Source organism: Pleurodeles waltl, chromosome 9, assembly GCF_031143425.1.
Source record: "Pleurodeles waltl isolate 20211129_DDA chromosome 9, aPleWal1.hap1.20221129, whole genome shotgun sequence".
Classification (NCBI taxonomy): domain Eukaryota; kingdom Metazoa; phylum Chordata; class Amphibia; order Caudata; family Salamandridae; genus Pleurodeles; species Pleurodeles waltl.
Window position 1 is genome coordinate 538,786,756 of NC_090448.1, and position 25,163 is coordinate 538,811,918.

The 25,163-nt window shown below is 43.5% G+C and overlaps 1 protein-coding gene across 2 annotated transcripts in view; it reads right to left on the reverse strand.

Annotated features, from left to right (window-relative positions):
- Positions 1-2,605: 2,605 nt before the first annotated feature.
- ARMH4 (armadillo like helical domain containing 4) overlaps positions 2,606-25,163 on the reverse strand; it is a 645,165-nt gene continuing 622,607 nt past the window's right edge. Inside the window, exons 7-8 of one of the 2 annotated variants that reach the window (XM_069207449.1) lie at positions 5,061-5,195; positions 2,606-4,842 (exon numbers count right to left, since the gene is read on the reverse strand). In XM_069207449.1, coding sequence (XP_069063550.1) covers positions 4,777-4,842; positions 5,061-5,195 — 201 coding nt within the window. In that variant the 3' untranslated portion in view covers positions 2,606-4,776. Of the gene's footprint in view, positions 4,846-5,060; positions 5,196-25,163 lie in introns of both variants that reach the window. The other variant, XM_069207448.1, reaches the window with a different exon arrangement.

Consider the following 25,163-nt stretch of genomic DNA (forward strand, 5'->3'; position numbering starts at 1 on the left):
CCTTGCGTCCACCCGGAGCCATCCTAATTCCACGTAATGTCTCTGTTTCAACTATCTCCTCTGGCTTGTTGCCTTTTCCAGGCGACGGGGCTGCTATGGTTTGCAACAATAAAGGTACCTTCATACAAGACCCCGTCACCTCAGGGGATACATCGGATGTGGATTGACTATGTCATTCTAATTCTTGCAAACATAATGTTCCACATGTCTGGGCAAAGACACTTACAAGATCTCCACTCGGTCTGGGTGACAATACTATAAGGGCTTTACCCTGCACCACTAATGGGACTTCCAATTCTGCTCTCGATGCCGACTTTTGTATGTCAGCTTGTAGTATTACAAAAAGGAAAATATTGTCTTGGAATGTGGCTGGCATCATGAGCAAATTATCTGATCCGGACTGGGGGGCTTATGTTGAATCTTTTTCCATATGTATGTTTCAGGAAACTTGGGCTATGGATTGTGCGTATAGGCAAGGCTATTGTTGTTTCACTAAAAAGGCGACTCCGTCCACTAGGGGAAGGGCGATTGGGGGTCTATGTACGTGGGTCAAGTTGACTGATGTGGGCAGGGTAAAGGAAATCACTATTGACTCCTGTGACATCCTTGCAATAGCAATATGGCCTATCACAGACACTCCGGTGTTATGTATTAATATTTATAATAGGCCAGGTCCATCTAACCGCCAGTCTGGTACTATCCATCTGTTGCACAAATTTTTAACCAATCTTTATTCTAAATATTGTCTTATTATTGCAGGTGACCTCAATGCCCAAATTGAATTCGATTCAGCTTTTGTCGAGTCTATCCAGGCCAAAGATGAAGTATGGAATCTTCCCCCGCTTTCAATCCAACCAGTGTCATGTACTCCTCCCCTTAGGGTCATGCAGATAATAAGATCTAGTAGTCCCCTGGGCATGGCCATTGGGCACAGTGGCATGTAGGGGGGCCAAATTAGGCCCCCCATGCCACTTAAAAAAAAAAAATTATACTTACCTGAACTTACCTGGGATGGGTCCCCCCATCCATGGGTGTCCTCCAGGGGTGGGCGAGGGTGGCAGGGGGTGTCCCTGGGAGCAGGGAAGTGAACCTGAGGGCTGCTTCCATGGTCAGAGACTATTTTAGGATGGGGGTGTCATCACAGATAACTCCCTGAAGCTACGCCCCTGTTCTTGCCTTGACAATATTCTATTAGTCGATATTATGGTCACAATATTTTGGCAGGTATATATCTAATGTCCATATTCTGGTAGTAATGCTATGCACACGTGCAGGGGTGGCTCCTCCGCTATGGTGGAGGAGCGTCCACCCGCCCCCGCCAGCAGAAGCAGCTGCAAAACTTTTATTATAAAATGATAATAAACTGTGTTTATTATCGTTTTATAGTAAAAGCGGTGGGGCCATAGGCCTGTGACAAACACAAAGGAGGAGTGCACAGCACTCCCCCTCAGTGTGCATGTATGTTTGGGCGACCATCTCGGCCCGGGCAAACACACATGCGCACTGTGCTCTCTCCAACCCAGCATCACAGGCCCTGCATTGCTGGGTTGGAGACATCAGGCAGAGACTTTCACTCTGCCTCGGAGTGCTCTGGCTGCAGGGTAGGCTGGGAGCCTGTGCCTACAGCAGAGGAGAGGAGTGAGGCAGAGCAGATCACCAGAGTGGCGCGTCTACTAACTTATTTTATTAATTATTATTTTTATTTTTTTGTCCCCCCCCCCCCGCCACGCCACTCTTCCCCTTTTCCCTCCCACACGTGAGTCTTGTAACCAGTTTCACAATTTGGCTGTCTTCTGCCACTCATATGTTTGGAAATGAGCAGTTCTAGAATATTCCTTTATGTTCACAAACCAAACAATCATATGTGACCCTTTTTAAATTATTTATGCAGTGCCAAGATTTCCCATAAACCTGGTCATGAAATAATTATTTTTCGTTTTACCAAGCAAAATAAACTGAACACGGTTTGGTTTTGTTTCAAGCCTATTTGTCAGGGGATCTAAACTTCAACTCTTCACTGAGTAACTGCCACGGGCTGCAACCACTGAATTTAAAAGCACCTCTTCACATTTGACTCCTGCGCTGTCTGTGTGTTATATTGCTCTGTCGCTCCTTTGTTGACAGATGTATTTGGTAGTCTGCCTGTTACCCAACGCTTTGTCGTTCATTTTTATTTTCACTCTGCGAAGGCAGACCTCTGGTACAAAGATACTGTTTTGCTTTTTGAAAGGAAATGTTTGCACTCAAATTATTATATCGACTGTCTTCATCTGCCAACAAGCAGTCCTTGTGGAAACTCATTAAGTAAAATGTGGGTTTATTGGAGGTTTTGGAGAGATATCAATATTATGGATTGAACAGTCATTTATATTTTCTGAATAATAAGTATGAGATGGATTACAGGTTTAGAGAGAGAAACGTTTACTATTAAACCCCATTAAGTTGTTTCATGTTTTTAACTGAAAATGCAATGCTGTAGCTTAACAAAGACAGAACAGGGCATTCATTATCTTTTCACAATTTTCATAAGAAGCCACAAACATTTACTATAAAGAATTGCTCAGAGCAATCAAGAGTTCCTGAAAAAAACATCAGGCCATTAACCTACAATGTTTTCTTGTTTTTTATTCCCGTACTCATAATTCCCTTCAAAATTCATTACTTTACTACTGTCAGAAATTGTTTAAATTGTTAGCAAGCACATTTCCATTATAACAATTCAGAACAAAATGTATACTGCAACAGCCAAAGCAACATTGAAATGGTGCATGCTGCTAGCCCTGAAGAAGACACAGTGCGAGTAAACACTGAACTAATGCTTCACTTGTGGAATTTGCTGTATCACACTACATTAGGGCCAAGGGTTGGTAATCTTCAACTATAAACAATTTATGACATGGCATACTATATGTGAGAGTAATGCGGGGGAACCTTTAGCAGATGATGGCTCCATTATGAAGCAGACAATAGCACAGTAGTTTGGAAATATTTGGGTAAGTGTTGCATAACTGGAATATACATTTGTTAGCATACTACATTTTAACAAAATCCAAGAAACCTTGTGAAAACGCTTGAATTATGAAATCTGACACAGCATAGTACATTTGCTTAAAATGGGTGAGCAATGAGCTAATTATGTAATTATGGAGTATATTATAACATACTAAATTGGGGCAAAAGGTGGGTAAACCTTAAACAACTGCTGCAGCTGTGATCTAGGATACGCCACGCATATCAAATGTGGGCAAGTTAAGGGTAAACATTGGTTAAGTGGTTCACTCATCAAACAGAGACACGTAGAGTCAATTTGCACACATATATTAGTAATGTTTTCTTATAAGGAGCTTCATATTGCATGTCAGTTGTTTGTAAAAACAGTGAATAAGGGGTGTGACTATTACCAAGTGTCATCTTAATCAATGTACTTACCTCAGTATGAAAGAAGGTTGAGTTGGCCTTGTCAGAAGCTGAACCTATGACTAGGAGTTGGCTCATGACGTTTGCAGTAAGTCCTTCACTCACTGATCCTTTTGTAGTCTTGCAATGTGAATAAATGGCTAAGTGGGTAAACCCTGATCAGATAGTTGAATTGCAAAATCTGATGAAAGACATCTAGGCCCACATTTACGAAAGGTTGTGCTGCATATGATGCAGCACCACTTTTCTTGTGCTCCTTGGCGCCCCCCTAATGCCACCATGTGTGCCCTGTATTAAACATACAGTGCACCATGGTGCAGTTTAGGGACAATAGCATCAACATTTTTGGTATACATACGGCCCCAATGAAAACAATGGTGTGCCCCTTTTTAACGCCTCCTCTGAGCAGGTGTTAAAAATAGCCAGCAAAAATGGCTCAGTGGAATCTTATAGATTCCACTGAGCCATTTTTGCGGTCCCCCTAACGGGGGGACACCCCCCTTGCATACATTATACATGAAACAGCCATAATGTGGCTCAAGGGGTTACAAAGGGACCCAATGCATGCATTGCACCACTTTGTAAATCTGTTGTGGTGAATTTGGCCTCGTTGAGCCACATAAGCATAACAAAATGGCACTAATGTGACACAAGGAGGCGGAAGGCCTTCTTAAATCTGGGCACTATTTTTTTTTTAAATGAGGGAATTCTTTGAGCAAATTGTTCAATTGTGAAATATTGTACAGCATGCGAAATTTTGACAAAAGTAGAAACCTTAAACAACTTGCTCACCTATGAAATATAATACAAGATACTAAATTTGGACAAAAAGATTGGTAAAACATGTGGAAAGCTGTCTATTTAGAAACCTTAACATGGCATATTAAATTTACATTAAATATTGATAAAGATTTAGTAAATCGTTATAAAATGGAATAGAGAGCAGAATACAAAATTAGGGCACCTATGATGACCTTGGCTCAACGGTTGTGAATTAAAGCTTATGTGTGTGAAATACATAAGTTAACACGTAGTTTAGAAGGGGGGAGCTTTTTTCATGGGATGCTGCTAATCATAAAAGGAAACATCCAAAATTATACATGCTCTTGATGAAGCATGACATTATTACAAATAGCAGCCGAATAAAATCAGTTATCGACTATCACTTCACATACTCGACAAGTGTGTACATGTAAACGCTCACAACTGTATTGAAAAACAAATAATCCAAAATAAAGCATGCCTTTTCTTTCAGTGCATTAAAATCACTACACAGTTGACGGATAGCAGTGAGACAGCATATTTTTATGTTGTTCTGCAAAACTGTCGTTGGACATCACAATAACGCCGTGTGTGGACTCAAAATTCATCTTCAGAGCTGTCCGCTAGGAGCATGACTCGATCTTGCATGCTGTTAAATTCTCTCTGCTTGAGAAAGAAAAGAAAACACAGTCATAAATCGATGATTAAAAAGAAAGAAGCCTTGAAATCTGCAGTACAAACACAAGCATATCTTTTAATAATAACGGTTCTGTGGCATGACAAGGAGAAACGTACAGTGATTAGATCAGATCTCATTAGAGGCCATCATGGCAGGTTAAGTGTCTGAGGATAAAATCTCAATTCCCTCATCATCCAAGTACCTTTCTTTTATGTCGTTTAAAGCCAAGTCTCCTTCGGCGATTCATAAACTTAATGCTGTAGAGTACTCCCAGGATGAAGAAGGCTCCAGCGATACCAATCCCCACCGGTAACAGCATCCCAGACATGTATCCAGCCTGCATGAGAACAAGACAAGCACATGAATACTAACTACTGCATGCTGGCTCTTCCTCTCGCGCCGCCAAGACCGCAGCGAGCTTTTACAAACGCAGAGCATTCTATCATTTTGTGACAATTTATTATCCCTTTGACTGCATCTGTGATCATAGAATTACATCCATAAACGACCAAAAACCATTTAGATTCAGGTGAGTGTAGGAATATGAGACTTCCATAATTGTAATAAGATAAAGTAATCCAGTTCATCCTTGTCAAAGGATTGACACTGTTTACCATAGCAGAAAATTTAATGTGAGATAAAGCAAATATCATGTAGTGACGCTGTTTCTTTCACATAGTAATTTTTGACAACTCACATTTACAAGCTTCATCGCAAGAACCTCGAATGTAATACAGCTGTTATGTAAGCATGTATGTGTGCATGTATGTATATGGTTGCATTCATGTATGTATACAATATGCATATAGTGCATAATGCTGCACAAGGTCAAACACAAAGATACAGTCAAAGTGATTGAGAGGTCAGCTGGGATTGGAAAGATTCTGTTACTACTTAGTGATGTAAAATTCTGTAAAGAGGAGTGTCTTCATCTCTTTCCTAAATACCACTGGAGCAACACATAGACCCAAATGGACTGGGGTATTGGTCATTGTGGACAACAATGTGTGTCATTTTCAACATTACAAATGTCTGTGTAGGTATCAATTTTAAAGGGAATACACAGTTTCCACAAAACCTGTTTTGTTATCACCGTAAATGTAAAATACCTGAGGGGCATCCAATGCCCTATGTAACCCTGATTTTCATTGACTCTCTTGATTTCACCTCCAGCATCAGAGGGATTCCAACCAATTTGTTTTGGCTGAATGACTAACTTTCTCCCTGTAGCCATGAATTGTCCAATCCTTGGGCAAACCCTTTTTTTGGCAGGTTGCAACTTCTCTGCTTCGCCAATGGTTGTGGTTTTCCGCACACACATCTGATTGACCCACACTAGCAAGAATATTGATTGTCTGTAGCTCAAGGCCTATGCGTATAAACGTTGTAGACTTCACTTCATTCTTTTCCTATCTATGCAAGAATGGTATACTGAATTTGTCTGTCACCGCCATAGATAAGCTGGCAGGGCCCTAATCCTATTTGGCCTTACTTTTTAGGTTATTTCCAACCTTCTCAGTGGTTCAACTGTGAGTTTTCTTCACTTTGACATGCCACGGCGTGTGGTCTGTTCACCAAGCATGTTCACATATCATTTTTAAAGTACTATTCTCTCTTTACCATGATTTATTCTTCCCTCTTTCTTTCTCTCCTTGGTCATTGTTACCACTCAGTAATCAAAAGGTATTTTTCCATGACATGACCATTCACACACACACACACATATATATATATATATATATATATATATATATATATATATATATATATATATATATATATATATATTTATACTATGGATTTATTATTGAATACTTGTTGTCTGATTACACTAATTTTCTATTAAGTACCTGGGCTCAGAGAAAATTCGACCTGGTCTTGATGACAGCCTGGTAATTTACATAGGGTATGTGTATATATATATATTTTTTTGTATTTTTTTTCATCATTTAAATGTAATCACTTTTCAGTCCATGACATTTCACTGTTAGCAATGTGTGTCCATTCATTACTGCGTGTATGTTATTTCTGTGTAGTCTTATGGGAGATCAAGCTAAAAATCTCCTATATAAATTTTGTGTGTAAATATTTGGTCATGTTTTTAACGTGCTCTGGTATTGTACATTTACTGTGATGACAATACAATGCAGGAACAGTGGAAACTGTATAGTCCCTTTAATATTTATACCTACATGGTTGTTTTCTGTTCTAAATTGGAACAGAGATGTGGCAGTCCTAATTGATTCTGGGATGTCATTCATTACTGACCAACACTTTTCATTTCAGTGGACTACCCTTAGGCTAAAAAGAGAAGCATGACCCATGTGAGAGCAACCATACTTGTTCTTAAAATCAAACTTGACAATAATTGAAAAGTAATGGCTCTTCTTTCGTGTCAAGCATAAAATACATGCCCTTTTATCTTCAATTCTTTTTTCATACCCAAGTAAACAAGAGTATGAGCTATTCTATTGGTAAAGGGACAGGGCACAAAGGGAGAGTAATGCTTAGTGCAATGAAGATTAACCATTTGTAATGGGACCACTAACATCTTATTACTCTTCCTTGTCACAATCAGTATGCTATTAGCACATTTCTAAGTCCACGAGGGCTGATGACCATGTACACATACCTGTGAAACTAGCACATCAACCATGAAAGTAACTAACAATGCAGAGTAGCATTCACTGAGGCACAATGGAGGACGTAGAATCTTAAGGTTTCTTTGTGATGATTTCACACAAGCCTATAACAATTCACAAGATTATCCACATTACAGATTTCAAAAATAAATACATCCTTCCCCTTTGGCAGAGCCATCATACAACAAAATAGCAAATCTAACCTTTTACACCGTATAAGCAGTAGCAATCATCAATGAATCCACTATTTTATAGTGGTCCTGGGCAGTTTCATCCCCTTGCATGAAAAATAAAGATTACTTATAAAATAAAATTAAAATAAAGAAAACGTATATTTTTGTGTGTCCTGTAGATCTATTTCGGTGCATCTCCTCAGCTCAAATACAATCCTGTAAAATAATGACATTCTCTGGAGAAGAGAGCTCTGAAAAAATAGAGCAGATATTATGGAAGTTCAAATCAATTTTCAGACTTAAGGTAATGCAACAGAAGCATCTGATCCACAAGCAAATTCAGGTTTGGCTTATGACAAGAAAGAACTCCTGACTCGCAAGTTTACCTGGCTGAAGAGGGGACACATGAGGGGAATATTGTAACTTCAATCAAAATCCATCCATATCATGCTGATTGGCATAAGAGCCACCAATAAGCCCCGAGAGAACAAGCTGCAAAACCTCAAATTAAAAAATCTTCACAAGACCGAACTTTTAGGCTTTAAGATGAGCACCATCAATGTTCAACAGGAAACTGGAATCACAGAAAAGTGAGGTATCTGAATTAAGACTCAACTATTTAATGTAAAACCCCTGCGCCTGAGTCTTAACCAATTCAATACCATTCTGAATGGTAAAGCCAAAGGAGGGGGAAACAAATAGGAACATGATTGATACAACACAGCTAAAACATCCCCAGTAACAATAAAATGAGCAGAGGGAAAACACAGCAAATAAGGCCTAAATATGACACTAAAAATGGCCAGAAATGTGTCCCTCTGGACCTCTGTCAGATCTCTTGGAACCAATACCATGCTAAAAGAAACTTGACTAGCAGCCAAGAGAACACCTAAGCATCCATTCTTGAGGGCAAGAGATATAGGAGTAGAATTCTGGTCCAAAATGTATTCTGCTGAAATGGAAGACAAATGGGACTCTTTGCAACATAATATTTTCTTTGCTTGGTCAACCAGAGATTAAAACCTTAGTCTTTATTATGAACTGCCTAGCAATGGAGTTCGTAATTCCCCGAGATACTATTATTGTATTGAGCAGTATCATCAGGGGTCAGACAAACAGCCTCTTTAGAAGTTTATAAAGTAGTATTGCAGTATTAATACATACCTACTACAAAATGCATTTCACAAACCTATAAGTATAAATCTCTACCACTACCTCTCCTATGTTTTCTATGGGGAGATTACCACACATATAAGTGTACTACTTAGAAGTAAAAGTGGAAGGGGCCAGGGAATAGGCCAGAAAAGGGGGGATACTTCTTACTAAATAGGAGAGGTTTACAGAGGAGTTAGGAGGCATATAAGAAAGGGTAGGGAGGGTTTTAGAGAGGGACATGCACCCACCCAAAAACAGTAAGCTCATTGCTACTCACAAACTGCACCTCCAAAATTATTACAGATAAAAAAGGAGGCACAGTAGAAGTAAATGTTCTTCAGATCAGAGCTTGCATAAGTCCAGCATACCACATTGCCACTGGTTTTGCAGCATCCTCCCACAGAAAATAAAGGAGGTAGGGTAAAACAATAGGAAATAATGATAAATTAAATTAGATAATTTAGATTAGTTCTACAAATAATTACATTTAATTTAATGATAACAATTATCTGAAAATAAAACAATGTTGTTATTTTACTTTAACATACTTAATAATCTTGTTTGAATTTGGAAATTAATGCAATATTATTTATGATTAAAATATAATTAAATTACTTTATTTTAAATCTATACGTCACTTTTAATTTAAAAAAATTGTGTTTTTTTTTAAATCATTTTAATTGAATTCAATGTTTTCAGTATAAAAGCATTTTAAATTAAAATTAAGTTAAAAATTAAAATACATTGTAAATTAAAAACTTAAATGAAATAAAAAAGTAAATAGTTAAAAATTAAAAATATTTTAGTAGCTGTTTTCAAGCTTATTTTTTTTTAACTTTTCTTGAATTTTCCCCATAGATGATCTTGCTACCAGGTCAGAGATCTCCTTGTGTCAAAGTATACATAATTGTTATAAGTTTATTAAACTTAAAAAATGACAATTGTTTTTTTAATTATAATTTAATTATAAATTAAATGTATGTATTGTAATTTAAATGTAGAACGAAATATTAGAAACTAATAAAATTTTGAAGCAAAAATATTTAACTTAAATGTGTCAAATTAACAGCATTTTATTTGAAAGATTTATTAACAAAAATGACTCACCTAAATTAAAACTTTCATATTTACTTATTATGTACCAAAAATGACAAAGATTTATGCACAGAATTAATTTAAGTTAATTTAATTATTTTTCTCAATGAAAGTGACATTTCTTCTTAAATGTAAAAGTTACCACAATCTCTAATTAAATAATGATATAATGGAGGGACCACCCGTGCCCCAGGGACCACCAGCTCCCTGAGGCAACACACAATACAAATATAAGGGGGGGTCCTATGGAGCTCCCCCCCATGTCCCGGGGACTGCAACCACCCAGGGGCTACAAAATAAGTTATGGAGGGGATCCATCGCAGACCCCACAGCCACACGGACCACCATCTCCCCAGGCAAAATTAAAACATGGAGCAGGACAGCGTGGTCCCCCTCTTGGAGCCATAGATGGCCCAGGGAAACACCACTCCCCAGGTCCGGCTCCTGGTAACTCCCAAAGTGCACTTCCTCAGGAGCTAACTGTTTGCTTTTGCTTGGTGGGATCTGACAGCTCCCACCAAGCAAAAGCAAACACTCCACTTTCAGCAACCAGGAGTTGTCAAACTGCTCCCACTTGCTGAATTTGGAGTTTTCATCTCTTTCCCTGACCACTAACTTGGGGGAAGAGAAAGAGATAAACATTTTGCTCTCACACGCAAGTAACATTGACTTAACTCCAATTAGCATATTTAATTTACTTACAAGTCCCTAGTAAAGTACACTACAAGTGTCCAGGGCCTATAAATTAAATGCTACCTGTTGGCCTGCAGCACTGATTGTGCCACTCACTTAAGTAGGCCTCTAACCATGTCTCAGGCCTACCCTTACAGAGCACATATGTGCATTTTTACAGTGACATGTCGCCCTGGCAAAATAACCCTTTTTCTAGGCCCATACCATCTCTTTTTATCCATATAAGTCACCCAAAGGTAGGCCCTGAACACCCGGAGGTCAGGGTGCAATATATTTAAAAGGCAGGACATGTTCTTTTAAGTTTTACCTGTCCTGGTAGTAAAAAACTCCCAAAGTCATTTTTCACAACAGCAAGGCCTATCTCTCCTATAGGATAACATTTGAATTACATTATTATATCGTATAAGTGTAATTCACAATCTGAAAGAGATAAGTTTTTCGAGTTTGGTGTCTGTGTACTCGCAATTTAAAATCACATCTTATGGTGATGTCAGATTTTAAATTGCAGTTCTGAAAATACCACTTTTAAAAAGTTTGTTTTTTCTTACTTTAGCCATTTCGTGCCCTCTGCCTGTCTCTGATTACATGTCTGGGTGGGTGACAGCTGGGCTTTTTGCATTCACTCTAGACAGCCACACACAAAGGGAGGTTGGGTGTGACTGATGGACTACCCACAGCCTGATGGGCCATCCTGTGCAGGTGGGAGGTATGAGCTAACAACTACACCTGAATGGGCTGTGTCCTGTTGCCACACAAGGGGTGCATACCCCCCCTGTAGTGAGTCTGGAGCCAGGGAAGGAAGGGAGATCCTCTGTGCACTTCAAAGACCTTTTGTGAAGTCGCCCCCTCTTCAAAGGCCAACCTGGACCTCTGACACCACCAAGACAGTACACTTTTGGACCTGTGGATACTCTGCCAGGAAGAAGGATTGCTGAGCTGCTACAAGGACTGCCACTCTGTTGGGCTTCTTCTCTGCTGGACTCCTGCTCTGCGGTGCTGACCTGCTGCCTTCCTTGCCTGTGAGTGAGGAGGACTGGACCCATCTCTCTCTCTTCCAGAACCAAAGTGACTAAAGTGCTTGCTGGCTTGCCTCCTGTTTTCTGTAGTCTCAGTGACACAAAAGACTTCTAACTCACCTGCTACAGCACCTGGACTCTGTCAACTGTAAGTCTTGCCCTTCCAAATGATGCCAATTCAGACCTGGGCCCTAAGAGGTTGGTATAATGTGATGCTACAGTCAGAACCAATGCACCGCCAACACTGCGTGGATCAGAACCGGTGCATCACACCTGTGGCATGGATCAGAACCAGCGCATCAGCCCCAATGCATGCATCGAGTCAACGCATCACCTCTAGAAAGCAGATTAACCATGGCACATCGACGTTGTAACCGCCGCATCTCGGACCCAATGCATCACAGCTGTTGCGTGGAGATGATTGATGCATCTTCGCCATTGTGTGGAAAGGACAAGCGCATCGCCTCCATTGCAGGGATCAACACATGCACATCCCTTGAGTCTGCACCTCACATCTTCCTCGCCATTGAAGCAACCAGGATCAAGGTACTTTTGTTCAACGGGCCGAAGTGGTTCCCTTAATCTGGCCCACGCTCTATTGTGGTTAGCCTGAACTTTTGACTTTGCCACCGTCCAGTGCAACCAGATATTCCAAATAGGCACTTATTGCTTCTATGGGCTATTTTACAGTTTTTTTTTTATTCATAACTCAAGTTCTACTTATTGGATGTTTGTCATCTTGGTCATTTTATTTATTAAACTAAGATCTTCTAATCTGGTGTGTAATCTTTTTGTGTGGTGTTTTCACTGTTTTACAGTTTGAAGTGCTGCACAAATACTTTACACATTTCCTCCTAAGTTAAGACTGATTGCTGTGTGCTAAGCTCCCAGAAGGTGAGCACAGGTTAATCTAGAGTGTGCTTGTGACTCACTCTGACTAGGATTGTGGCTCCTGCTTGGACAGGGTGAAAATTTCTGCCAGTCAGAAACTCACAATGTAACACACACACACATATATATGTGTGTGTGTTTGTATGTATGTGTAAATGACAAATAAATGGAGTTTGCCTTATGGAGCCTCCCGGAGTTCGGTGACATCTTCTTTTGTTATGTAATTTATGAGGGTTGTGGCCTTAACCCTAACACTGCACCAGCAGTTAGAGCGTGTCGCTTTTTAGACCATTTGCTTTGGAATATATATATACATACATATTCATATATATATATTTTTTAAACAAAAATGCGATCTCCCCTGCTTTTTTTTTTTAATTTGCCCCTAGGTGGGCCAGGTCCTGGGAGAATTTGAGGTTAATATGGGAGGGGAGCACACAAGCACCCCCTTCTTGGGCTTAAATAAGCCCCGGGTACAAACACCTCCTTAGGGGGATTGTGCAAATGTGAGTGGGGAGCCGTGGCCCCAGTGCCCTGGGACCCACCACCCACCTAGGACAAAATGCTTTTTAAGGTAGGGGGGCCCTTTTGCCTCTCTCACAGCCCCGGGCACCACCACCTCACTGGGGAGAATATAAAAATATGAGCAGGGGGCCTTGTGCCCCCCCATGCCAAGGGACCACCACTCCCTGGGGCAAATATATAAAACAACAAACCCAGCCTCTTAGGGCTGCACTGTATTTTGAATGTTTGGCCACGCAGCACCCCCACGCCCTGGGGACCACCACCCTGGGGCAAATATTTTAAAAAAGAAAGGGGGTCCCTTTCGGACCCCCGCACCCTGGGGACCACCACCACCTGGGGCTATTCTCATTTGACGGGGGCCACGCAGCCCCTCTCATGGAGCTACTGAAGGCCGTGATGACCACCGTACCCCAGGGCTGGCTCTTGCTATGTCCCAGGATGCCCACCCACAGGACATAACTGTTTGCTGCAGCCAATCTACAGCAAATACTCTAGGTTTTGACAGCAGGATCTGTAAAGTAGATCCTGCAGTCAAACTCCAAAGCTTTCCCCTCTTTCCCCTGCACAACAGAGATAAAATGCTTCACCAAGCACAGAGCTGCTGTCAAAGCAGATCCGTACTTGCTGAAGCAATGGCACCATGAGTGGAGTCTTAAAGCTTACTTCACAGTACCAGGTAGCCCATGAAGGGCTGTTTATAAAAATATAAATAATTACAAATAAATAAATATATAGGGACCATGGGGGAGCCCTTGAAAGTGCCCTTGCGGCCCCAGATAGCCCTTAAAAGGCTGATTTTTTTTTTTTTTTTAAACAAACCCATAGCTCAGTGTGACAGTCAAAGACCTTCACACTGAGCATTGGGGGTTGAAGTCCAGCTGGACTAATTTTCCTTTTTAAAAAAAAAATATATATATATATATATTTTTTTTTTTTAATAGCAAGTATTTTTTTTAAATTGTACACAAATATCTCATTCTAATTATATCAGATATCAAAGCCTAAAAAATTTCGATCTCTCTCCCTCTCACTTTCTTTCTCTTTCTGTCTCTCATTCAATCAATTTCTCCCACTCACAGACCCATTCAGACACATACGCACCCACTCACAGACACACTCAGACTTTCTCACCCACTCACACATCCATTCAGTCACGCACCACTCAGAGACCCATTAAGATACTTGTGCATTCATTCACAGTCCCAGTCAGACCTGCATTCACCCACTCACAGACACACTTAGACAGTTACGCACCCACTCAGACTGTCACACACCCACACACTGACCCACTGACACCCTCATGCGCCCACTCACAGACCACAGAAGACAATGACACACCCACTAAAAAACTGATGTACGTACTCTCACACCCACAAAGACATTCTGACAGCTACTCTCACCCCCAGATATACCCTCTCACACCTATTCTCACACCCAGAGAGGCCGCAGACAACTCCTGCCACGCAAGGCCAAAGGGTAATGTGCACCATGGGGTTGGTTGGTGAGGGAGGTTGGCTGCAAGGTCTGGTTGCAGGCCAGGTCTTGTGGGCAACCTCCAGTGCACATGGGTAAAGGCTGTGCACAGCCATGCACAGCAGTGGTTGGATTAACATATAGTAATGAAAATGACTATATATTAAAAAAACATAGAGATTCACTGAAAAACCCAAAGGTTACAGGGACGTTATAGTTACGCTCACATTTTAAACGTACAAAACCTTAGAAATTTGCCAGTTAGATTTATTTTAACTAACTATAACTTGTGCCCTGAGGTTACTATAACTCGCACCCTTGCCATGCACTGCTAATTACCCACACATTATTGCACTGATGACATCTTTGATAACATCACTGATAATATAATTGTAATATTTTCAGTAAAAGTTTTGATTAAAAAACTGTGCATGTCGGGGGCATGAGTTATAGTTACCATAGGGCACAAGTTATAGTTAGTAAAGATAACTCTAACAATAACTGGTGAATCTCTAAGGTTTTCAAATCACAGAGGCAAAAATTATTTCATTCCTCTTAAGCAGTTATTCTTTAAATCCTCCTCAGAATTAAATGATACATGTAATTAATTAACGCACTACGGCTGTGAAATTTTGAAAAGCGTAAAAGAGACTCTGTGACTTTAATGCCATGATATAAATGTAAGGCTAAACAGCACGTGGTTATTTTTCCAACAGAAGAAACCTATGATTAAGGCTGATATCGACAGCCGAAACGCGTCAGGAATAAAAGAAACTTTTGCTTCTGAGGAGGAATTAAAGAATAACTGCTTCTGAGGAATGAAATAATTTTTGCCTCTGTGATTTGAAAATGAAAATAAAAGTGCCTTATTTCACTGTGAACCTGAGTATGGCGCTTCTCTCTCTGTGGAGATATTGTAGGAATTTGTTTGCGAGGGTGCTCCATCCCTGCGCGTCGGCCACCCTGTTTGGATTAGGCTCTTTAACACGGAGCAAAGTGTTGGTGATATATATATAGATAGAAGATATATAGATATACATATATATATATATATATATATATATATATATATATATATATATATATGTACATATATATGTATATATATGTATGTATGTATATATAATTGTGTACGTATATATATATATTTATATATATATATATATATATATATATATATATATATATATATATATATATATATATATTCTGCACAAAAATTATTTTCACTTCTGGTTCGAATTATGAACCCCTCCAGATTCAACTTGGCTGCACAATGTATTTTTTAAGGCAAAGAAAAAGACATGTTTCGGCCTCGCACGTGGTCTTGATCACATAGCCAGTAGTCCATTTCTCATGATCTTAAACAAACCAATTGTGCAGCCTAGGTGACGTACCAGAGAAAACAGTGAAAAGTCTTAAAATTATAATTTGTCTCATGGTTAAACTGGAACGCTTTTCATGATTATCCTATTGCCAAAATTATGTGAAATCACCTAAAATACGTAATTTGTATTATACAAAATGTTTTTCAATCACAAAAACCAATAACAAAAAGAAATCTCATAATTGTGTTGCTCACATTACCGCATAATTTAGACATCTTGGATACATTCATAACTCATCATCATTCATTCATTATTACTAAAAGCACAATGCAATTTTCATTTGTATTCTCGAATTCTTATTGTTGACATTCAGTCTTCCCAATGGACTGTTAGAATACCTAGGATAGTCATTCTCAACAAATCACAGTGCAGTACTCGAATAGAAGGGAGCATATAACCCCATTCCCTTTCCTTCTTCTTCCATACTATACATTTCTACTAATTTAGTAGTTCTTATTTTGGTATCATGTTGGAATCATATACTGTCCCACAACAGCTTCTGACTATACTCAACTTTCACGTAGTCTTCCTCTATTCCTATAGGGAAATTAAATATACATATTTATCAATCTTGTGATGCACCCATGTATATCACATATTTTTTGGATTCATACAATCATATCCAAAAATAGAATCCCATGCTTTTATTATTTCCCGAAAAACACTACATCTAAAATTGCATTTTCATCTCACTCAGGATACTATCCTATTGTTGTCTTATTACTAGTATCCGATCATTTAATGTTGGATAGGCCCCAGCTTCTATTACAAATATGAACACAATTCTTCATTACTAATTTAGCCCTTGTGGAATAACACATTCGGCCTGCAAGATCAACCTGAACTCTAATCTTAGAGTAGTGATTTGATACCCTTCTCAAATTTTTAGGAACAGAGTCAATACCAAAGTACTTGGCTAGTGTCCAATCACTATTGTGTTTTTCCTGAAGATGTTTTGCAGTACCACTGCTCTGATCATTGTTTGTGATGGCCCTCCAATGCTCTAGTATTAGTTTTTTTAAGTGGAAAGGATGTGGACCCCACATACCACTTCTCACAAGGGCAGACAATGGCATATGTCACAAAATCTGTACCACAATTGATCAATTTTGGAATCCTCAATTTCTTCTTTATTCTCTGGAGGGTCAACTCCTGTATGTTACAACTATATTTGCAGGCCTTGCATTGTCCACATCTACGAAAGCCCTTTATTTTCTCCAACCAGTAGGTTTTTCTTGGGGTAAGGTGACTATGTACCAACATATCCATTAAGGACTGATTTCTTTGGTACATGGTCATGGGGTTGTAGGAAAGTCCTCCTTTTTGCCCTGGTCACCCCCAAACGTTTTGGACATATACTGGTGGTTACTGACTCTTGACTGTGCCCTGGGTACTGCTTACAAGTACCAGTGCTCTGTGTAAAGTAGATAGCAAATTACGCTAATTATAATTGGCAGTATTACCCTACCGATAAGTCCCTGGTATATGGTAGGGCATGTAGGTTTAGGGACCCCAGCATAGGTAGTGCATCCATAGGTGCCCAGTGTCATTTTAAGTGCAAAAAGAACAAGTGATGGACTGAATGCTGAACAATGTCAAACATTCACCCCCAGTACAGAGATCTGGGCCTAATTCCATCGTTTTTTTGCTGCCCATGCCATTCCAGTTTGGACCCAGCCATATGCAAACCAGTCTCCCTGGACTGGAAACAAGCATCCTGGGACCGGTTTCAGGGTTTCACTCCTCATCAGCCAGGCTAGCTTGAATCCAGTAGCATGGGAAGCACGGGACCCACGTCTGGGCATACCCTTCCCACTTAGGGCAACAAACGCAAAAAGAACAAGTGATGGACAGAATGCTGAACAATGTCAAACATTCACCCCCAGTACAAAGATCTGGGAGAAAGGAAGTGACCCACAAACATGGATGTATTCTTGAATAGGCTATTCTTTGATGAAACAACAGGATGCCCTGGTGGATTCACTATACTCTTCTGTATTTTTAGGAGCAGGTAAAAGACCGGGGTCATTGGTGTTTCATTCCTTAAAAATTGTCATTCATCCCAATTCAGTAGTTGGTCATCATACCATCCCTGTACTAGTTGAAAATATATTTGTTGTGAGTCAACAAGATTAGTTTTATCCACTCTAAGATAACATTCAGTATCATTCAACTGTCTATTGGCTTTCTTCATATAGGCTGCTCGGTCCATCAGGACCACATTTCCTCACTTATCAGAAGGGTTTTATTATTGCACTCTGATCATTCTGCAGCAATAAAACTGCCTCCCATTGTACTTTTGCCATGTTCCGTCTCTGTGATGTATATATACAGAGAGAGAGAGAGAGATAGTTTAACATTATCTCCTGTAGGCTTCTGTTTTAAGTTCCTGTCTCTGTTATTTTCTATAGAAGGGTGTTGCAATAGTAGCGCACTAATGCTCTTTTATGGCCAGAGTAACTTTACATTAGCAAATTTGGCTCCATCCCATTTCAGGGAGTGGAGACATATAAGTCTACACTTTTGAGTAACTCTATATTCGGATTTTGTGAGTAGCCCAAAATAGTAAAGTTATTCAAATGTGTAAGAGTACATTTACCAGTAGCAAATGTAGATGTATAGATTTACCTTTGTAAACTGGCCCTTGAGGGGCCACATAGGAATGGCGTCAAACCAGGGGAAGTAGATTTAAGGCATCAAATTCCCTTGATTCCTCACTTCTGATCTGATTTTCGCCCAAAAACAGTTGCTTTGAATAGATGGAATTCCCAGAGGGAACATGTCAGAGCCCCAGAACTCATAATCCTAATGGGCACAGTAATTCCTATTTCCTTTCCCATTTTTAGATACTGAATAACTTGGAGTGATGGTCCAAGTCTGACCCCAACACTATGTCCACTATTCCTTGTACACTTAAAGCAAGTTTTTATGATCAAACAATTAAGCAGTGAAACCCTTCAGGCCTGTCCAAATTGCAGCAAATATCATCCATTCCTCAGAAGAACAGGCTTCGAGGTGTGACTAAATACCATCCAGTAAGAAATTCCCAGGATAAGGCCCCACTCCCTGAGAGTGACAACCATGACCACAACTGTAGGGCCCTCTGAATCAAAATGCACCTATTGAAAAAACACCGGAATCAGCTGCCAAGCCAACGCTTCTCCGTTCTCTTTGATGACTGAATGTCTTGGGATAGGTCTGTCAAAGGCATAGCATAAGAGACCAGTGGCTTGAGGTGAAGATAGACCAAGAGCACCATCGTCATACATGCTACCAAATCCCCCAGACTTGCACATACATTCATGTGGATAGAAAAGAGAGCCATTGGATAACATTGGAACTTAACCGGTCTCTTCAGCAGTAGAAGTAATATTGCCCATTTTGGCTTTAACACTGTGAGCAAGATAAAGTAGAATCTAGTTCCTATTCTACCTTTAGAGCAATAGAAACAGCCTTCTTCATAAGAAGAAAAGTAATCCCTTCCAAGAGATTGTAACAATTTGTTCAGCATGCCAGAAGCGGAGTAGTTTTGACTTCTGCATCCCAAGGAACATGGGGGGTCATTACGACCCTGGCGGACGGTGTAAAAGGTGCGGTAATACCGCAAACAGGCCGACGGACAAAAAAAGGGAATCATGACCCTGGCGGAAACCGCCAACAAAGACAGCCACTTTAACACACCGACCGCCAATGCGGTACAGACAAGCAGCGCGGCGGTCACCGGCAACAGACAGGCGGGAGACAATGTACCGCCCACAATATTACAACCCGCCAATCCGCCACCTTTTCCGGAGCGGATTCACCGTGGATAAAAACACGGCGGAAACAGCTTTTGCTATGGGAAAACGCTCACCTGAACATATCCCACGAGGAACGACGACTCCATGGACCCCGAACTCCAAATACTACCTGCCCTTGTCTTTCTGCTCCTTTACGACCAACAGCGAAGTAGGCGCAGAAGATACCGGTGAGTACTGCACCTACGACACCGGGAGGCAAAAATTAGGGGGACACCCACCAAACACCCCCACCCTCGCATATTACAACATACACACCAATGCATTCACAAAAATCACAGTAACAACCCACAATCCCCCCGGAAGAATGAATACACAAAGCGAAAATTGGTCAAACAATGTAATGTGCCAATATACATGTCATACAAAAATATACAGATATATATTTGAAAACCAGTCATAATTATATACAAGACGAGAAGTAGTGCAGATATGTACACAACAATGTCCGTGCACCAACAGTCCAAAAATGCATGGGCGAGGCCCACAATAGATACCTGACCAAAATAGGGGAGAACACTGCCGGGGCATCAGATAGAAATAAAACAGGCACCTCAGGGGGAAGGGAAGGGGGGGCACCTCAGCCAGATGAATGCGAAGCCAGATCCACGACGGGGCTCCATGCCCATTGATGTATCCTGGGGAGTGCAAAGCCACAGTCTCTCAAGTCTCTACAGTGGGTGGGTTGCCCACTGTTCAATCCTGGGGAGTGCAAAGCCACAGTCTCTCAAATCTCTACAGTGGGTGCCTTGCCCACTGTGCCATCCTGGGGAGTGCAAAGCCACAGTTTCTCAAGTCTCTACAGTGGGTGGCTTGCCCACTGTGCCATCCTGGGGAGTGCAAAGCCACAGTCTCTCAAGTAGATGCAGGTCTCCACTTGTTCTGGAGGGGGACTGATGCCCAGACTGGATGCGTCTCCCTGTGAAAGTTCCTGTCCTGTCACTGTCCCAGCTGCACATGGGATAAGGATGCCTGATGTGGCGGTCCATTCATTCCTACACGGTCCATGCCCTGTTCAGCGGTGCTTTGACATGGCGGTCTTTGCCCTGTTCAGCGGTGCTTTGACATGGCGGTCTTTGCCCTGTTCAGTGGTGTTTTGCCATTGAGGTTCATGACTGTTCAGTGGTGCTTTGACATGGCGGTCTTTGCCCTGTTCAGCGGTGCTTTGACATGGCGGTCTTTGCCCTGTTCAGCGGTGCTTTGACATGGCGGTCTTTGCCCTGTTCAGCGGTCTTCACCATGGTGGTCTTTGCCCTGTTCAGCGGTCTTCACCATGGCGGTCTTTGCCCTGTTCAGCGGTCTTCAGCATGGCGGTCTTTGCCCTGTTCAGCGGTGCTTTGGCATGGCGGTCTTTGCCCTGTTCAGCGGTGCTTTGTCATTGAGGTTCATGACTGTTCAGCGGTGTTTTGCCAAGGCGGTCCTGATACTGACATTGGTGTGTGGCATGACGATCTCTACACTGGGCATTGGTGTGTGGCATGACGATCTACACAATGGACATTGGTGTGTGGTATGACGATCTCTACACCGGGCATTGGTGTGTGGCATGACGATCTACACACTGGACATTGGTGTGTGGCATGACGTTCCATCATTGGCCAGCGGGGCAGTGGCATGGCATGGGGAGTGCAAAGCCACAGTCTCTCAAGTCTCTACAGTGGGTGGGTTGCCCACTGTTTAATCCTGGGGAGTGCAAAGCCACAGTCTCTCAAATCTCTACAGTGGGTGCCTTGCCCACTGTGCCATCCTGGGGAGTGCAAAGCCACAGTCTCTTAAGTCTCTACAGTGGGTGGCTTGCCCACTGTGCCATCCAGGGGAGTGCAAAGCCACAGTCTCTCAAGTAGATGCAGGTCTCCACTTGTTCTGGAGGGGGACTGGTGCCCAGACTGGATGCGTCTCCCTGTGAAAGTTCCTGTCCTGTCACTGTCCCAGCTGCACACGGGATAAGGATGCCTGATGTGGCGGTCCATTCATTCCTACACGGTCCATGCCCTGTTCAGCGGTGCTTTGACATGGCGGTCTTTGCCCTGTTCAGCGGTGCTTTGACATGGCGGTCTTTGCCCTGTTCAGTGGTGTTTTGCCATTGAGGTTCATGACTGTTCAGCGGTGCTTTGACATGGCGGTCTTTGCCCTGTTCAGCGGTGCTTTGACATGGCGGTCTTTGCCCTGTTCAGCGGTGCTTTGCCATTGAGGTTCATGACTGTTCAGCTGTGCTTTGACATGGCGGTCTTTGCCCTGTTCAGCGGTGCTTTGCCATTGAGGTTCATGACTGTTCAGCAGTGCTTTGCCATAGCGGTCTTTGCCCTGTTCAGCGGTGCTTTGACATGGCGGTCTTTGCCCTGTTCAGCGGTGCTTTGCCATTGAGGTTCATGTCTGTTCAGCGGTGCTTTGCCATAGCGGTCTTTGCCCTGTTCAGCGGTCTTCACCATGGCGGTCTTTGCCCTGTTCAGCGGTCTTCACCATGGCGGTCTTTGCCCTGTTCAGCGGTGCTTTGGCATGGCGGTCTTTGCCCTGTTCAGCGGTGCTTTGTCATTGAGGTTCATGACTGTTCAGCGGTGTTTTGCCAAGGCGGTCCTGATACTGACATTGGTGTGTGGCATGACGATCTCTACACTGGGCATTGGTGTGTGGCATGACGATCTACACAATGGACATTGGTGTGTGGCATGACGATCTCTACACTGGGCATTGGTGTGTGGCACGACTATCTACACACTGGACATTGGTGTGTGGCATGACGTTCCATCATTGGCCAGCGGGGCTGTGGCATCCTGTCCCCTCCTGGGCTGTGACTCTGGCGGTGGTCTCCTGACCAGTGACGATACTTGTGCCCTCCTGGGCTGTGACTCTGGCGGTGGTCTCCTGACCAGTGACGATACTTGTGCCCTCCTGGGCTGTGACTCTGGCGGTGGTCTCCTGACCAGTGACGATACTTGGGCCCTCCTGGGCTGTGACTCTGGCGGTGGTCTCCGGACCAGTGACGATACTTGGGCCCTCCTGGTCTGTGACTCTGGCGGTGGTCTCTGGACCAGTGACGATACTGGGGCCCTCCTGGGCTGTGACTCTGGCGGTGGTCTCTGGACCAGTGACGACGGTGCTGGCGGTTGTGTCTGGACCACCACAAAAGATGGCGCACTTCTCCGCCGTGACACTCACAACAGGCTGGGCATACTTCCTCTGGACCTTCCCCACCTTTTTGGGAGTTACAGCTGACTCACCAATCGCCTTCAACCCCATTTCACTTGTTATCCCACCAGGAGTCTTGACACGGTCCCGTCGTCCACTCTCCAATTTTGGAGCCTTTACAGGGGGTGGGCTGCCAGTGCCTTGGATCCGGGTCCTACTGCCTGTCCTGGTGGACGGTGCACTCCAAAAACCTGGAACACGCACCACTGGTACTGGAGGCTTTTTGGCTGAGGCGCTACGACGGGACTGATGAATTGGAGGGGGAGGCGGGGGCAAAAAGGTCAATTTAACAGAGGGACAGTTTCTGACGGACACTGTGATGGGTAGCTGGAGGGGGTCTGGGAGTGGAGGAAGAGGAGTTGGTTGTAGGAGGTGTCACTTTAGCTGTTTTGGGTGCAGGTACTGGAGGCTGTCGTGAGGTGGATGGATGTTGGGTGAGTGATTGCCGGCGTTTGGGTACTTTGGGAGGGGGCGTTACAGACACACTGGGAGAGGACACAGGGGACGTGTAAATGGCAGTGGAGGTGGTGAGTGCAGGTTAGCGGCTTGTGGTGCTGGGTGTCCTGGTGCGAGTCCTAGTGCCTGTAGATGTGGTGCATGCAGGTGTGTGTGTAGACGAGACTGGGAGGGAGGAGGGAGAAGAAGAGGAGGGGGACACAGTGGAGACAGTGGATGTTGCTGTATCCGTATGTGTGTGATGCTTGTGTGAGTGCCTGTGGTGTGTGTGGTGCCTATGTTTGCTTGAGCTACTTGTGTGTGTTGACTTGTGTGCATGCTGGTCTGTAGGTGTGCTTGGGATGGGCTGTGGTACAGGGGATTGGGTCTGGGTGGAGGAAGTTGGAGGGGGGAGGCTAGACACAGGGACAATGGCTGCCATCAGTGCTGAGGCCAGAGATTGCAGGGTTCGCTGAAGGACAGCCTGACCAGAATGAATGCCCTCCAGGAATGCATTACCGTGTTGCAACTCTCGTTCCACACCCTGGATGGCATTCACAATGGTAGACTGCCCAACAGTGAGTGACCTGAGGAAGTCAATGGCCTCCTCACTGAGGGCAGCAGGGGTGACTGGGGCAGGGCCTGAGGTGCCTGGGGCCAAGGTGATGCCCACCCTCCTGGGTGAGCGGGCACGGGGCGAATGCTGAGGGGCTGCTGGGAAGGCGGTGCTGGTAGGGGAGGTGGCGGCTGTACATGTAGAAGTGGGGGGCACAGATGGTGCCGCCACCACAAGGGAGCTCCCATCGTCGGACGAGTCTGTGTCGCTGGTTGCTGATCCGGTGGCCGACGTGAAGTTCCCCTCGCCCTCCGTCCCACTGGTGCATTCAGAGTCTGTGGTGTGGCCCTCCATGGCCATGTGGGATGCAGCTCCCTCGTGCTCCGGTGCCACTGTACCTCCGCCTGATGATGCTGATGTACAAATGGACAGGGAGAGCAGAAAAAGGGGGGGAGACAGAAGTAAGAGAGTTTTAGTGCATGGCATACCGCTACCGTTGGCGGACAAGACAGACGCAGCAGCCCCATGCATTACGCCGTGCTCCTGGCCTCTGCACATGCAATTTCTGGGATATGGCCTACATGGCAATGGTGGACATCTGCGCACATGGATGCCACAGGGGCAACTATACCTCAACTTGGCACACTTCTGAGGTGGGGTAGAGTGCCACATGGCCTACATTACGGAGGGGCCTGGCCTACCGAATTCCCCCTGGCCTAGGGACACCCACAGCCCACCTCCCCCACCCAGACCCCTCCACTGCACGCAAAGTCCGCAGAATGAGGTTGTGCTCACCCCCTTGTGTCTGCTGTGATGTCCTCATGCGCCCATCCAACTCCGGGTAGGCCACCGCCAGATCCGGAACATCAGGGGGGTCATGGTGCGACGGGCACCCCTCCCACGTTGGGAGGTCATCCCCAGCTGAGCCTCCGCCGTCTTCTTGCTGCAGCGGCGAATGTCCTCCCATCTCTTCCAGCAGTGGGTGCCCGTCTCTGGTGGGCCCCCAGGGTCTGGACCTCCTTGGCGATGGCACGCCAAATGTCCCTCTTCTGGTGGGCGCTGACCTACATGACATGCACAAGGGAAGAGGAACAGTCATTACCAACTGCACCATCAATGTGAGTGGCCACCTCCCTACTCTGACCATGTGGCCCATTTATTCCCATTCTTACTGTAGTATGAACTCTGCCCCCTTCACTCTTCCCCCCAGCCCTGTCCACCCAGGCCTAGCCCATACAATGTGCTCCCTGTGTACTAACCTGTTGGTCTGGAGGACCGTA